Source organism: Camponotus vicinus, unplaced genomic scaffold (assembly GCF_025532165.1).
Source record: "Camponotus vicinus isolate PSW18456_S1 unplaced genomic scaffold, iyCamVici1.0 SCAF_9, whole genome shotgun sequence".
Taxonomy (NCBI): domain Eukaryota; kingdom Metazoa; phylum Arthropoda; class Insecta; order Hymenoptera; family Formicidae; genus Camponotus; species Camponotus vicinus.
This window is the reverse complement of record NW_028141981.1, coordinates 15,611,222-15,628,343: the sequence shown is the minus strand read 5'-3', so window position 1 is coordinate 15,628,343 and position 17,122 is coordinate 15,611,222. Positions and strand designations below refer to the sequence as shown.

The 17,122-nt window shown below is 33.0% G+C and overlaps 1 protein-coding gene across 8 annotated transcripts in view; it reads right to left on the bottom strand.

Moving 5' to 3' along the window:
• The window catches only part of LOC145976882 (uncharacterized), a 247,049-nt gene that overhangs the window by 29,750 nt on the left and 200,177 nt on the right, over positions 1-17,122 (bottom strand). For all 8 annotated transcript variants that reach the window (XM_083108352.1, XM_083108359.1, XM_083108353.1 and 5 more), the window contains one exon: positions 8,403-8,757. In XM_083108352.1, the coding sequence (XP_082964478.1) occupies positions 8,403-8,757 (355 nt within the window). The remainder of the gene's footprint in view (positions 1-8,402; positions 8,758-17,122) is intronic.

Sequence of the window (17,122 nt, the reverse complement as noted above, 5' to 3'; positions counted from 1 at the left end):
TCGAAGAGAGAAGGCGATTCAGAAAAATACACGGATTAGACTTTCTTTCTTTTCAATTTGTATGCTTTATCCAGCGATATAATCTCGCAGCAAAAAATGTATGATACAAATGTTAATAAAATTTTCCCAAATTAAATTATTTCTCTTTGAATTTGCAGAATATAGAATGATTCTAATCTAAAATTAAGATTATAGAGTTATAATTTTCTCTACATTTTATCTAATAATAAAGCTAATTTTATAATTATTTATAGCATGATAACGTAAAGCATTAAAACATACAATGATATATGTACTTGGCGTGAGATATTATCGTGTCTCTTGATATATTGTATACGTTTCACATTATATGTGCTTCTAAAATAAATAAAATATTTATTAAAATATTTTTAAAATATTATATAAAATATTTTTCTTTGTATATTCTATATTATAAAAATATAATATACCTATTTAAAGTTTGCCAGGAATAAAAATTAAATATTTTAATTTTATTATTAATATAGCTTGTATGTATATATAATTAATAAATACACACGTAACATAGTATACATAAATATTGAAATTTTTTTGCAAATATTATTTATCCAATAAATATTCATACACATATATGTACTTGCATCAAAAATCAATATTTTACTTATATTTATTCCAATTTATCTGCAAACTGCGTTGAAATGGCGAAACGTGTCGAGGAATGGCGCGACGAGATTTTCGCGTTTCGCGCGGAGGAAACATTTATTGCGATCTGAAATCGCGCAGATAAGCCTCGAGAGCGCAATAGAGTCGCAATCGTATGTCAAACGACCGGGGTGCTATTGCGCGCGGACGCCGCTTAAGTTTCGATAGTTTTACTGGCTGCGGGGATTTTCGCTGCGGGAACGCACCGCATCGGAAGTCGCGAAAACCGGCTGCGGTTTATAGGAAAATAGAACCGCGCGACGATGCATTTTTGCCTTGGGGAGAGAGGGATGGGAGGAGGGACGTTAACCCCTTTCCTCGCCGCCGACTTTATCACGTCGCTTTTTATTGCCGTCATATTCGTACTCGACTTTACGCTCTTATAAAGAGCTTTGTTCCGATGAGAACAAACGTTTCGCAACAATCGCGAGATATGTATTTATTTGCTGACGTAGTAACGTTATATAATTTGACGTCCGAAACTTGACGTTTTATAGAAGCACATTGGATTTTCGCGCTTTTTATGGCGTCGATAAGCACGTCAATTTTTGATAAAAGTTCCTTTATCAAAAAATTTATAGAGAGAAACACAGTCACTATATTATATCGTGTAAAGAATAAAAAATATATACGTTAAGTGTTTCATAAGCTTATTAATATTTTTTTCCACAGTTAACTTGGGAATTACTTCAATTTGTTTCAATGAAAACAGATTGATTTAAGTAATGATAATGATGAAATGATGATGAATTGACTTAAAATTATCTGGCAAGAGACATGGATTTTTTTATACAAGCGTATTTCAAAAGCACAATTGAAAATATTTCATTTATTTATTCATATTTTATTTATTACTATTAATAAAAATAAATTCCATAGAATTGGCTTATGTTTGATTGAATTATATTTGATTACAGATTAATAAATTGAAATGAATTTCGTATTTTCTCGGAAAATGATCGAAGAATGATGAGTTTTCGCGGCATAAAGATACATAGATCGCGAAAGAAAAATATTGGACACTTAATGGTATTACGTCCAGTATGCGTCCCGCAAAATATCTTTCCACTTTCAACTCTATTCCATTCTGTTTCTTCGACGAGCGCTTGCGAGTTGTACTTTAGGGATCTCCAACGAGCTCTCGTGGAGCTTATTACGTACAGTGGAACTCCATTTATCCGGAGAGATCCGTGCACAAAAGCTAGTGTATCGGATTCTTTGTTAAATTGTTATTATCCTAAACGTAGCTATTTATACTCCATCGTTGTTTATTTACAGCTGTCATCGGATTATTGGAGAAAGCTAGATCCGCCTCGTCGTCTCAAGAAACGCTAATAAAACGCGCTCAACTGGCTCGCAAAAAAGTCGCCTTTCCAATCTCAGGTGTAATATTAAAATTCTTCCTCGACACGCTTAATCGTGAAAATAACAGTGTTAATTCGAAGCAAAGTCTCACGACTAGCTACAATTTTCTTATTATATGTGCTCTACTTTCATTAAATAACATTAGCTCTTTATTTTCTGCTCCGTTATTTGTTTCTCTCACACACTGGATTTACTGTATTTTTTTAATAACAATCTTATATATTATTTTTAATAATACAAGTAATCAAATATTTATATGCATAATTGTAATATTCAAAAATCTCTGTTTTACAAATCTATCAAAACCATCGAATTAATTATCATCAATTAAATGTTCTATAATGTTTGCTATTCATAATTTTTTTCGAACGACAAACACAGACAAATCAAAAATAAATCAAAAATAATTTATGGAAAACGCTTGTCAGAATCTTTCAACTTATACGATTATGTGACCCATTGGACTTACGCTATGAACAATGGATACAGTTCTGACTGGACTTTTTATCGCGAGTGCCTGACTGGCCTCTCTAATCCTGGGAGCTGTGTCTCTTATCGTGGGCCGTGTTGCGCTCGTGATTTAGGAAGCTCGTCGGGAACTCGACGAAAGAGTAGAGAGAGAAGATCGTACGGCGGCGATGAAAAACGTCGACGAAACTTGAAACGATGAAAAATCACCCCACCGTCGGCGGCTCCGAGAATTCGCGAACTCGCGTTAGTCGAACGAACTTGGTTGTGGAAAAGATCGGCGAAATATCCCGGCGTTCCCCACCGAAACCATGTATCTTCGTTCGTGAGCACCCTCCAAAACGTTTCGCTGTCCCAGTATTTATAGCAAATCCATGCTGATGTTGATATCTTGCACTGAAGATGATTCGCGAAAACAGGGATGAGAAAAACCGCCATATCGTTTATTATGGAATTTCTGGAACGTCGATGAATTTGTCTTGAATTTGATTTACTGTACTTTTTCGTCGGGTCTGACAAGCTTGGATGTATACGTTAAATGAAAGCAATTTATTTCTCCGATCTTAGATATTTGCCAGACAAATAGCGAGCCTGATTTAATATTGAATAAATTGTTGAATTAATAAACGAAAATATGTATGTGAAATATTTGTAACTTTTTTATTAAACCGCTTGACGTATTATTCTTAAGATTATAAATCTTATATCGTTAGTTATATTTTATTTTTATAAAAAAAGAAAAGATTTTCTTTAGGGATATATTACAATAAATAATTATTTCATATCGTCCTTATTTATTCGCAATTTTTCTATTATTTTGATATTATATATGATTTTATTATATATTTTACTAAAACTGCGTAGTGTCAAGTTACACATTTTTTTTTATAGACTAATCATTCGTTTCTTGGCAGTGATGACGAAATAAAAAAAGAAGAAAAGAAGCATTCAACCCTTTATGAATTCATTTACGAGCGCGATTCCTATGGCATGCATAAAAATTCGTGAATGACGAGGCAGCTATGAAATTTTGAGGGAGCGCAACCAGCTGCTACAAACCCTCCAGCTATTGTTTCTTCGTTTATGTGTCGGGCAACCTCCTAAATCGGAAGGCATAACTGTTTTTGCTTGACGAATTTCGTGCTTGCGTGTTATATGTTGAAAAATATAGACGTTTTACTTTCATGACAGCAGTCGCATGATGGCATATGATGATCCGTCTTTCAATAAAAAGAATATAGAGTGACGTATTTAAAAAAAAAATATATACATATACAGTTTCATATCTTTTATGCAAGTCTTTATATAACAAAAAAATTAAAACCTTACAAACTTAAAAAATCTGATACTTAAATATCTCTTTTTTTAAATTAAATATTCTTTTTTAAATAAAATTCGTAAATTTTTACTTTTCTCTTGATTAAAGTTTCGCAGTCTTTGATTATGACGTGATATGCGATAATGACAAAAGACCATTTTTCATCGGAATAATCTGCTGATCCTCAAACGAATAAAATGCTCGACAGATGTTGAACGTGTTATTCTGAATGATTCGGGATAAAATTTTACAGGAAGAGAAGAAAAAGAATTGTACGTGATCATGACGTTTGTCCGTATATCAGAAGCTCGGGGGCGGATCCAGGCGAGCGATCGATAAGTCTCGATCTCGTGCGTTTAACAGGCTGAAGGGAAATCGCCGCGATTCGGAATGACTCGCGAAATTTCGGGGGCAAAATAGCCCGTTACTTGGATAAAAATCGATTATGACGAACGATCCTTTTACCAGGCTACTTCTCAACTAGCGTGTGGAACCTGTATATCTTGACGCTTATGGAAAATCTTGAACAGCGCGTTTATGAAGGATGGCGGGACACGTGAGCAGGAAGTGAGATCGATTAGTTCCCTTTGTCCTGGCTCTCTCTTCCATGGAGAAAAACACAGCACGTCGATAAACGTCACTTAGAAGCCGTGTGGCACATCCATCTCTTTTAGCCGCAAAGTATGACAAAGCAGGATATTTTTTTGCGGTTCGATTCTTTTTTTGTACAAAGTACTCGTAATCAGAATTCAATCGAAATATGAAGAGTAATTTTAAAGAAGAATCCGCATTTTAACATTTATTATTTAAAAACTCGTTTTCTCTTAAAAAAACAAAAGTATTCTAATGCACACAAATGGAATATTATAAAAAAATGCAATTTTTGCACTTGTGTATATAATATTTACCTGGATATGTGAAAACAATATTTTTATATTATTTTTCTGAAGCGGGATAATAAACGTTCGGTCATTATTTTTAATAGAAATTTAACGAAAGTTTGATGTATAAAAATATATATGTATTTATATTTTTGTGCTACTATTGCAACTGTTATTTTATAAGGTATCTTTTCAATCTGTTATTTTAAAGCATCTTTTCTCCATTTTAATAAATCAATATGTACATTTCTCACATATAATATATGAAATAACCGAATCGTATGTAATAAAATTGTTCTATATAGTTGTGTATATTTTCTATTTTCGGAAATGCCTTAAATTTTATGAAAGGGCCAATTGAAAATCCGAATATTTCTTTAATATACAACTCGCACGGTTTTTTGTGCTTTTGAAATTTCGATGTTATTTTTCCACGAGCTCGCGTATGTTTAGATCGAAACGAAAGTCGATGAAGGCAACATCACGGAAGGCCGTTAAAGGCCGAGAACAGGAAATTTAATGGAATATATTCGTGCATTGAACACACATTGCATACGCGTTGGAAAGCGCGGAGAAGCGCGGAAAAGCGTCCGGGAATAATCTCGGGAATATTTTTCCACCGAGAGTTCCAATTTACCACGCGACTCGCGTCGGCTAAGCTTTTAATTAAAAACATCAACGTCGCCATATGTGTGCCTCTATTACACACACATCGTATCAAAGACGTTGCAAAATACGATATTTCGAAGCTTGGTCAAAACATTTTGAAAAAAAAATGAAAAAGACACGTCGACATCATGTAACTGAAGTTTTGTTTGGGGTCACGGGCTTGTGGTTTCGATTTATGACGTAAGGGCGTCACGGCGTGCGTAATTGCAATGCAGCCGCCTTTGTACGAGCCAGGTCACCGTTCTATATTTAATATCGATAACGAATACAAATCCTCATAAATTGTTCGGTGGGTCTATTCAGCTGCAGCGAAATGTAACGGATAACAACGTAATTTTCTCGTGCGATATTATGCGGCGATAATCTGCAATAATACGCAAGATACGCTTTCATTAACCGCAGCTTGTGATACCAATCAGTGTCACATTTATCATGTTTTACGCAAGTTAATTTACTAGCGCCGAAAACACATATCACAATTATTTCAATGATTCATTTTAATTATGAATCATTTTAATTATAATTCGCAAAAGGATAATCGTTCAAAGGATTTAAAAATAACTAAAATGATGTTTGAATCTTTTAATTGATATTTCGTTTCTTTCATAACTTCATGTTCAAAAATCAATAAATCATTTTTAATAAATTCAATGAATTCAAATGTAATGTTGAAAAAAACTTGATTTTTTTTCCAATAACAGATAACTACCATTTTTTTATTAATTTTTAGGAGATATTAAAATGTTACATTTTATCATCCCCTTCTGATTAATTCGACAGGATCAAATAATTTTTTCGGATGTTCTTAACAATCTCGAGTGAGAATGAATAATTAATCAAGATTAGGAGATTATTATAGTTAGAGCTATTTAGGAGCATTCTGGACTCAAGATCGGCTAAAATTCACTGTACCGATTCGCAGGCGTAGAAAAGAAGAATAGCCAGCGAGACAGGTGGCGGCGGAACTTTTATTCCCGTCGCGGTCTTAAGAAATCTTTTCGAAATCTTTAGAATACAGTTGAGAGCATCCGTGTCGAGGTTCGCATCTGCGAGAAATGGATCGACTTCCTTCCTCCCGCTGCCAGCTGGACCAAGCATATCGCACGACATCCCGGGAATTACGCGAGCTATAAATCATTTCGTGAGATGTGCACGCTGTTTTAAATATTATTAATGGATCACGTATATATATATATATATATATATATATATATATATATATATATATATATATATATTAATGTAAGATTTACGTGTAAGAATAAATCAATATCTCATTATAATTATAGTCATCTCCTTCCTCCGTTCGAATATTACAATTTCCTGTAAACGTGTCCATGTCGTATTCAGAGAAAAATCTGCGAAGTTTTATGACTTAATTAATTAATTTAGTTGAGATCGAAAAATATTGAATACCAAACATTAAAAAGTTATGAAAAATAAAGAAATCTGGTTAACTGATCGTTATGAGAAAGTAAACTTCGAGATGAATTTTAAATGGACGGATTCTAAATGAGAGATTACGTATGTAAATTTCTGTAGGATATATATAAATTAAAATTTCATAAAAAGGAGACAATATTTGAGGCTCACGCCCGAATAATTCTGCAAATTATTCGCGCGAATCTCATGCAGCTTCGGGCAAGCACCGCCAGTAATTATGCGAAATATCGGGCTCCTCGCAGCCGGATGAGCGGACGGCCCGTTGAACTTTTCGACGAGTTTCCTCTCATCCGGAACAAACTTTCGTAACGGTATCTAATGCTCGACCAAAGTGCCGGCGAATGCATCTCGTTTCTTCGTTGTCAGACTGAGAATAGCAATAGGGAGAAGTTTCGCGCGACCTTGCGGCGGAGAGAAGGCTGTTGACGTAATCGAGGAGATCCAGTAGCTTCCGGCCGAAAGTTTCCGCCAACGACGCTTGCGAAGTTCGCGTAATTTCGCCGACGAAATATTCCCCCTCTAATTTCCATAACAGGCCATTTCAAGAAGAAGGGAATCTGAGCAAGTTCGGAGATATCTTTCGCGAAGATATCTAGACCGCGCGAATTCTCGTTCACGAAAAGTCCCTGCTCCTTGAGAAGATAATCAGAGGGAGGAGACAAGTTGTTCGGTCATTTGCGAAGCTTACTTCAAGGTCGCGAATATAATATTTCCATTGTATGTAAAAGAGCCTGCGAGAGAGAGATGAATTGAATAGCGAGATCATTTTTCTTCCTAAAATTTCTTTTCGTAAGAGAGACGTTCTCTTCCTTTTAGAATTTGTTCTTTTTCCCTCTTCGAAAATTTTCTTCTAAAGCTCCAGTAAAAACTTTTCTATTGAAATTATCAATCACAGAGAACTTTCGCGAATTTATGCGCTTTACGAAATGCGCGATTATTATTTCAAATGTAATATCCTATCAGCGTTGACATGGTATTTGATATTTTTCCTCCGTTGAATATTTTATTTATTTGGTTTACGCGTCGACATATGATAAAATAATATTATGTTAATCTACGTGTAAAAAATATCTCTATGCGTCAAGATTGATCACTCAGTCCATCTCAATGCGATTCATGTCGACCGTAAAACATTTAATTATGATGGTAATGGCAAATGCGATTAAGTCGATAACGAAATGTCGCACGTAATTATTAATATTACCGCGTTTAACATCATCATAATGCGAAAATATTGGGTTTTCATACTAGGCCATTAGCGCACATAATCGACAAAGATTGATCGTGATTTACGCGACATTAATATTTTGCTATAAATCTTCCTTCTCTCTAAATAATTAATAATGTGCACAATTTTGTATATATTCATATAAATAATAAATAAAATAAATAAAATAATAAATAAAAATATTTAAAATCTAAAAAAATGTATTCTGCAAAGAATTTAATTGAATCTAAAAATATGTTTTGCTATATTGTTGCATTAATATCGCAACTAAAAATCTCTTCTTATGCAAATATATATAATAATTTAAAAGAAAGTAGAAAAGTCACATGCAATCATTAAAACGACTTACCTAATAGCGTTGAATATCTCATGAAAGCCGGTGCCCTGATGGCTGCTGACGTCGCAAGTAGGTAGGGGGTGTAACAGGGGTAACCGATGGCAAAGCACGCTATCGCTATTACGCTTGCTGCTGCCATTGCTGTCTCGATCCCGATCGTTTTGCGGTAGAGGTCCGTTGCCAGTACCGGGTGCCGGGCCTAGGCCGAGACCCAAAGGAAGACGCGGTAGGGTAGCCGGTCTTGTGAGACTGCCGTAAGCCGCCAATGCACCTCTGGGCAATGATGAGTAGCAACGGTTCAACGGTAGAGTGCCGAGGGTGCTGGAGGCACAGCCGCTGCTTCCGGAACCGGAACCTGAACCTGAACCTGCGCGAAATTAAATCGTCAGTATAAAATAGATGTGGAAACTTGCTATTTTAAAACTCTAAACTCTAAAGAAGTAACTCTAAAGAAGTATAAATAGAAAAAAAAACAAAATATTTATTTATTTATTTAATTTCGAAAGTAATTTTTTAATGATGGATTAATGAGAGTTTTGCGAAATAATGATGGATTAATGAGAGTTTTGCGAAATAATACTTAACATGATATAATTCGAATAATTTGCCGCTAAAGTCTCATAAATTCATTAAAATTACTTTCGGATAAAGATAAATTAAAAATATAATTTTAAATATAATTTTAGTTTTTTATATATTAATAAAAAATATGAAGAAAAATAATTTCATATTAAAAAAATAATTTAAAAAATAAAATATTTTTTCCAATGAAAAAAAAACTTTGTTTCGATGTTTGTTTTCTATTAGAAAGAAAATAGTTTTTTTTATATTTTCATTCTAAACTAAAGTGTTATTAAATAAAAAAAAAAGATAAGTAAATCTATAAAAACAGTAAATTAAATTTTGTTTCCTAAACTATTTGTTAAAAATGTAAAAAAGCAGCAAAAGAAAATTCTGTTAACTGGAAAGTGACAGAATAAATGAATGTTATAATGAATGTAACTTGAACATGAAAATTCTAGACATAAATTTTTTTCTTTCTTAAATTTTAAAGCAGGATTTTTTTATAACTAACATCGATTCATCGAATGTGACCAGATTTCAGTTACAACGCTGAGAATTTTATCAACATTAAACTCGTAAACCATATGATAACACGTTGTTCTGCAATCGGGTCCGTTATGTAACACGATCAATCAACGACAGGCCACGTAGGACGAGTTATCCGAGCAAAGCACACCGGCACGTACAATAATCGTGCCACCGCATCGAGCACGTTACAACAAACATTTCGTAATTACTAATTAAATTACGGAATGTTTATCACTATTTCGAGAACAAACCCTATCATTGTATCCGTTTAGAATTGTGGTTAGCAGTGACGCAGATCCCTAAAAACGTCAAAATACATTACATAATACGTTATATCTTTCTATCTTGATTATATAATATTATCTTTATTAGATAAGTATTGTATTATTTTTACAGAAGAATATAAAAATATGTAATTTATATTATAAACTGATATATAAAATGCAAATTGACGCACTAATTTATATTGATTGAGAAAAGAATGATTTAAATTTTATAAGAATGACGTATATATCTTGGAATTTCAAACAATTTAATAAAGAAATATATAGAATTCTTTTTTCCTGGAAATAAAATTAAAATTTTCTTCATCTTTCTCTCTTTATCCCGTTTGTCTCCCATCGAGCTACGACGATGTCGGTTACGTTAACGTCGCTCCGAATGTTCATCAGCGGATATGCAGTCCAGGCGAGATCTAATTCGGATCCCGTCGTTTGAGCATGGGGTTAACAAACTCCTTTTTGGACGTGATCTCATCTGGGACGTGTATATACGCGCCAGTCGGAGAAAATTAGACGTACGGGAAAATTCGAGGAAAGTGGCCCGCGAGATCCACGATGAATATTAATCCAAGGTATTCGCGCTATGTTTCTTAATTTCAAAATTCAAGAATTACATTCATGAATAATATTCATCCAGAGTTGAATTGAGGGCTCGTATTACTCAATCAATTTTTCTTCGCTCGACTTCGGGATCTTCGTATCGGTCTGTAACATCGCGGAGTCTGTACTCTCTTTGATCCTTAGAGCTTGCAAACTCTACTTTTTTTTAATCCTTCAGTCTTTAAGAAACTTGACTTCCTCCATCCTCGAGAAACTACAAAATGCCTAGTCGTTTTTGTTTTCTCAGAAACTTTTATATTCTGGTAAAAAATATAAATATATCAGAGAGATGCTTGATAAAAAATATTTTCTCTGAAACTTTTGTACCTGCATCCGGTGTGGCTCTTAGCCTGGGGAATTTACTCGCGTTTTTGATAAAGATAATTTTCTCTCTTTCGTCTTTTTATTCGGCGATATCTCGAGTAATAATATACTGTAATAGCGGAAGAAGATTACGGTAATACTAGTAGTAAACATTTCCTTCAAATTCGATCCGACAACAACAAACACAATGGAGAGATGGATCAGTCGGTTGGATTTCAATCTACCGTATCGTTTCCGCCTTATTCAAAGCCAGATGCTTCTGTTCGTCTCCGGTTACTCCTGTATACGTACACGTACACGAACAAGGCGTGTGCCTGGTCTAACCCCGTTGAATTAATTACACGCCATCTACCCGGTGACGAGAAAGTCGCGTTCATCGAAGGAAGCGAAGATTTCCGTCTTCGCTCGCGACAAACAGATAGTATCTCATCTTCTTCTTTCTTTCTCTCTCCCTCTCTCTACTCTCCGGAGAATTTCCAAGTTGAACTGTTAATAAGTGTTAACTTTTGTTCATGAATTTTGCGTGCACACACTCTTTCGAGCGTGTATTTAGATACGCGCGCGACACGAATGTATGCTCTCCCTCTTATCCTCGTCGTTGTTGAGGATTAAATTGATGGACATCGCCCGGGACATTGTCGGAGTTTCGCGTAATAGGAAGTTACATCGTAACTAGAACGTAAAATCGCGTTATCTCGCGCGATCATTCGGATGATGATGATTAATCCAACGACGTAGAGGACTCGCGATTTCATAATCACGATGCTCGTGAAGTGATTACGATAGTATTAATTATGTTGATTTATTAATGTAACGTTGTTTTAAAATAACAAAAGATATACTAAAGCCATAAAAATAAATTTAATTTGGATAATTTAAATATTTATGCAAAAATATTTTGAGAAAGAGAAATATATATTCTTTTCTCTTCTCATTATTTTTATAGAGATTGTTACTTTTGTTGATATAAAAATAATACCGCTTTGCAAACATCGTTTAATGTTACTTGCTATTAATTTAATATCTCGACGCGGTAAACCATTAATAATATAAAGTGAAGAAGTAAAAAAAATTTTCACTGTGAAGGAATTTCGTTATAATAAAAAAGTATCGGTATGAAAAAGGTGTCCGATAACATGCGGCTTTGAACACCGACTAAAACCATCTTACGGCCAATGTTATAAAGCCCTTTCATATCAATTTATTTAATATCGACAGCTAATACGAAAAATAAGAAAGAATCTTGAGCTATTTTTATTTTACATATCTTTCCCTCTCGTATATTATTCTCAAAACATTAGGCTATAATAAATTTTTGTTCACATAATTATGTCATATAATTAATTTAAAACAATTAAAATTTGTATTCTTAATTAATTAAGAAATAATTTTAATATAATTAATATATAATTGGTAACGATTATACATTTGACATAGATAGAGTGGAATAATTTCCCTCTCTCTTTACAAGTAAAACTAATTCATAAATAATATCGTGCAAAATTATGGAGAATGAATTGATTTTCAAATAAATTATTTTATAAAGAGAAAGCAAGCTTCAAAAAAATATAATACAAAAAAAGAATAATTAAATAACATTTGTAAAAAATTATTATTTCTGTTCATATATGTTCATTATTCGAATACTTAATATAAATTTGTTATTCCTTTTATGTAAAGAAAAAGAGAAAGAAAGAGGAGTAGAAAGAGACTTAATAATTTTTTAAAATCACATTAAATCCATTAAAATCTGTCTTTCGCTGCTCTCGAATGCAAAAGAAAGTTTACTATAAATTTATTATTCCTATCCAAGAGATTCGCGAATGCATAATTTGATATTGATTATAGCTTCCTTTATGCACAGACTGATAGAAGTTTCTTATGAAATAAGTAACTTCTTATTAAGAGAAATATTTCTTGCCAAGTCGTATTAAGCTTAACGGTTGATTATATGACACGGTAGCGCGGAGGTTTTTTGCGCTTCGATCGATCAGCGCGGTTTGCATCGCGTTTATCCGTACCAAACTAATTATAATAGAGCCCGATTGGCGACCCAGTTGCGGCGATCGGTAACAAGAAAGAGGCGTCCAATCCTTTCAATATCTCGAGAAAAGCAATTTCGTAATGTCAACAGCTTATACTTTGCCATCCAATTTACATTTTATATTCCTCACAATTTGGCACAAATACTTGATTTTTATTTAGTTTTTATTTTACACTATTTTTTTATTTTTTTAATTTTATTTTTTTATGTTACACTATTATTTTACACTGTTTTTTTTTAGAGAGAGAGGCTATCTTTTTTATTTACATTGAATTATTGCATTGAAAATGAAACTAACAAAAAATATTTTTAAAATCATATATACATAAGATGTGAATTTCTATTTGGAGATTTTGTAGGTAAGTCCTCAATTTTTACGCCGTGACCGATGGATGGTTTAAAATAATCAAGTAAATTTACAGTATTACTGGTACACGTATTACTTACACCACCAACTTCGGGACGATTCAATGTTATCCGAGGCGTTTTAGCGTGATTGGATGCCGCCGATCGGCGAGAAACCGAATTTGAGGATATTGCAACGAACGGCGACGCAAAGCGATTTCGAAACCAAGACATGAGTAGAGAGAGGCAGAGCGATTAGAAAGGGATACCTGACTAGATACGATCCTTTGGGCGTAACATTACTCTCTTTTGAGAACCACGATCGAGACTGATCGAGCGAGTTGTAAGCATTTCAGGAATGCGATGAAAAATTCGAGAGATTATTTTCACGATAATTTCCCTTCGAATTTTTTAAGAGATTGAGAAAAATCTATGGTTACTAACTATGATTCTACTGACATAACTCCGTTTATATATTTTTATAATATTTTTATAATATTATATATGTTTCTATTTTAATGTATAAATTTTATATTTATTTATAATTAAATCTTTTAGATAAGAGTAAGGAGAGAATAATGAAATGTTTTATATTGCATAGTTTTATAAAAATGCCACTTTTAATATTTTCTTGTCTTGTTCGCGCGTGTACTAGAAAAGAAAATATTTTAATATAACTGTCAATTTTTCTGAGGCATTTAATATAACTCTATATTAATTACAAACAGGGTTGGCCAGGAAAGACCAATTAATGGAAAAAATTCATGCTAAATTCCGATCATTATTGCCTTTGACTCTATCCAAGAGAATAGATTGGCAAAAACTAATATGCAAGAGAATAGATTGGCAAAAACTAATATGCAACACAAAATATATTTATATGACTTTATACAAAGACATTTTTGCTTTAATTAATAAATACTAATCACTATAATTAAAAAAATGAAATTAATCTAATAATAAAGTTTTTAATTCAAATTAATGTATGGAATTTTTAAAATAAAAAGAGATAAATATTAAATTTTATATTAAATTTTAATTTAATAAAAAAAAAACGATAGTAACAGAAGTAGCAATTTTTATCAATATAAATTTAGTTCGTGTTTACCTTTCAACATTTTCTAACAAAAAACTAATTCACTTGCTACATATAGACTTGCTACATATTCTAATCTATTTTGAACAGAATTTATTTTGGATAAAACTTAAATTAGAAAACACTATCAACTAGATTGAAAAATATCGATGAAAAAAAAGTCGATGAAGAAAAAGTTTTCTATTTATTTTAACATTTTTCATAGAAAAGACCAGTTTTGCCAATTTTTGGCTATTGGCATGGATTTTATCCAAAAAAAAAAAACAGTTTTGCCAACTCTAATAGTATATCTAAACCAAATAAATACAAGCAGGTATATTACTCTTTAATAAATATACAGTGAGCCGTGACCCATGTAATTTAGCGGAATTGATAAACAAACTCACGTTTTCCTGAGCTAACAAAATAACCGTTAATTGCGTAGATCTTGCATTTTGCAATTGTGCTCGAAAGTTGTAATGGCGCTTAATTTCGCTTCGAACCATTATGCCTCAGAAACGTAGTGCCATTAGAAAAACTTTCGGATTAACACTGCTACGCGATCGCGACTCTAAACGACATATTATTTCTCCTAAAGCGGATCGAAAATCGCGGATCGAATTAAACCGAAATGACCAACAAAAATTTCCATCTCTGCGAGATCCAATCTTCGATTACGTCGTGAAGAGTTTCCATAATGCGAGGGTTTTTCAGGATCTAACAAAAAAATATATATTTGCCGATAGAACAGACACGGCGTTGATTCCTTCGAGAATCCGCGAGTGATCTCACGGCTCGGTGCAAAAATCGTCTACTACGAGTTTTCCAGCGAGACGCAGCCACTTTAAGTCGGCGCGTTCGATCGATTGGCAATTCCGCGGCAAGAGAAGATGCGAAAGGCTGCTTTTACTTCGTTCGGTGAGCCGAACGACTCTTGCTCGCTCTTGTAAACGGATTGACTCCTTTCTAGATAGTAAAGTGTGCACCAGCACGCCGGTGCCTGTAATTGCTCCTCCTTCGAAGCTGCGAATGAACGACGGGGAGAAAAGGAAATCTCATCCTTTGTCTCTGCGCACTCGTATGTGAGTGTATGTATGTACATCGTATGTTATATTTGCACACTATATATTGCATATTTATCTTATCCGAAAAAAGACAATTCATTGTGAAACAGAAAAAATAAACGATACGTTTTGTAGGAAGTTGTATTAATTTTTAATTTATTAATTGATAATTAGAAGATTTTAATATAAGATTTATTTGTACATATATAATATTATTTCCCTAATATACGTTAATATTGATTCTTTAAATATGAAGTATATTTTTTTAAAGAATGTATATCTCTTCTTTTTGTTAGAAATAATTATACATTTCTGACAGGTTATAACTGACGTGAGAAATAATAATAAACAGTATGAACAATATTTTTTCTCTTAATAGAGATGCAAATGGAAAAAAACAAAAGTTTTTTTCATAAAACAGTTTTCTTTTTTGTGAGAAAAAAAACAAGTCTCTTGATTTTCTTTAAATATTGATTTTTATTTTTTTCTAAATATTTAACTTTATATTTTTTCTAAATATTTAACTTGATTATTACAAGTTGATTTTTCATTATTTTTCATTTTTTTAAATTTAAACTGATTACCACCATTTGAAATATAGATCATATTTCAATTCGGCTATACATTATGTAATTATCATTTTTAATTTGAATTCTCCCAATTTAAAATTGAATTTTAATGAATTGTCTTCATTACAGATACAAAACTACAGTTTGTAATTTTTCAAAATGTACTTTAGTTACTATTTTAATATAATAAAAAATATCGATTATATTAAAAAACAGGTATATTAAAAATTAATCGAACTGCAACATATCCTTGAATTTTTGTCCTAATTTATTAATCTTCACCCGTCTAGTAATCTGTCTAACAACTTATCTATCATTGTTTATTGTTAGACTACAACATGACACATGAAATATTACGGACCTTTATGACGAAACTGTCGATCGTATAAATCGAGATGTGCATTTGCTTCGGAAACAAAGTTTCGGAAGGACCAAAGTTTGTTTTAACATCGTCGCAACTTTCGCTCGGGCACGATTCGCACGCGACCGACCTCCGTTTCTCGTGTTCCTAATTCCAGTGTCGGTTTAATGGCGAGTGTACGTCCGCAACAATGTACTTTTGTCGCGGTCGTATCGGTTTATGGTGGTCGCGACGTGACCGCCGACATTGAACGTGCAGTTTTCCCGACGACATGTCACCATGCTCTCTCCCATGTGAGTCGCAGTGGTTAGACCACCGACAACAATTTAAACCATTATGAGACAGAACCGTGAAATTATTATCTCGCGAATCTCTAATTTTCCATTTTGCGAACAGACATCTCGAGCATCTCAAGCGTGAAAAACAAAAGTTCAAGACAAAAAAAAGTAACGTTGGTCTTAATAAAAAATTGCTTAAATAATTGCTGCGTTAAAGATGATGAGAATAAGTCTAGAGAAAAGTTTGACTCTATAAACAAAACATTAATTTTTAAACTTTACATTAATCATGTTTTATTTATCTATGTTAAAATTTATAAATTTTTTTAAAAAGAAAAATAGTGCTTTATACATTTTGAATGGCTTTTTCGATTTTTGATTCTTTCAAAAAAGAGCCATTGATGAGTTTGGCGTTATAATGTAGCATAAAAGGAATACTTCAATTCACCAAACAGTTTTGGACAGTTAATCGCAAAAGAGAGCATTGCAAATTCGCGAGTAAGCCAAATCGCGACAGTAATGCACGGAATGTGTTTGGTATCTCGCGGAAAATTCATGAATGCCGAATCTCGAGTCCCACACTCGTATTTTGTATCGGTACAAAGCTCGGAACTTTGTCGACGCGATTCATCATGGGATGTGTATGCATGCTCTCGATATATGTACGTACATATAAACAAAAAAATTAATTTTTTATTA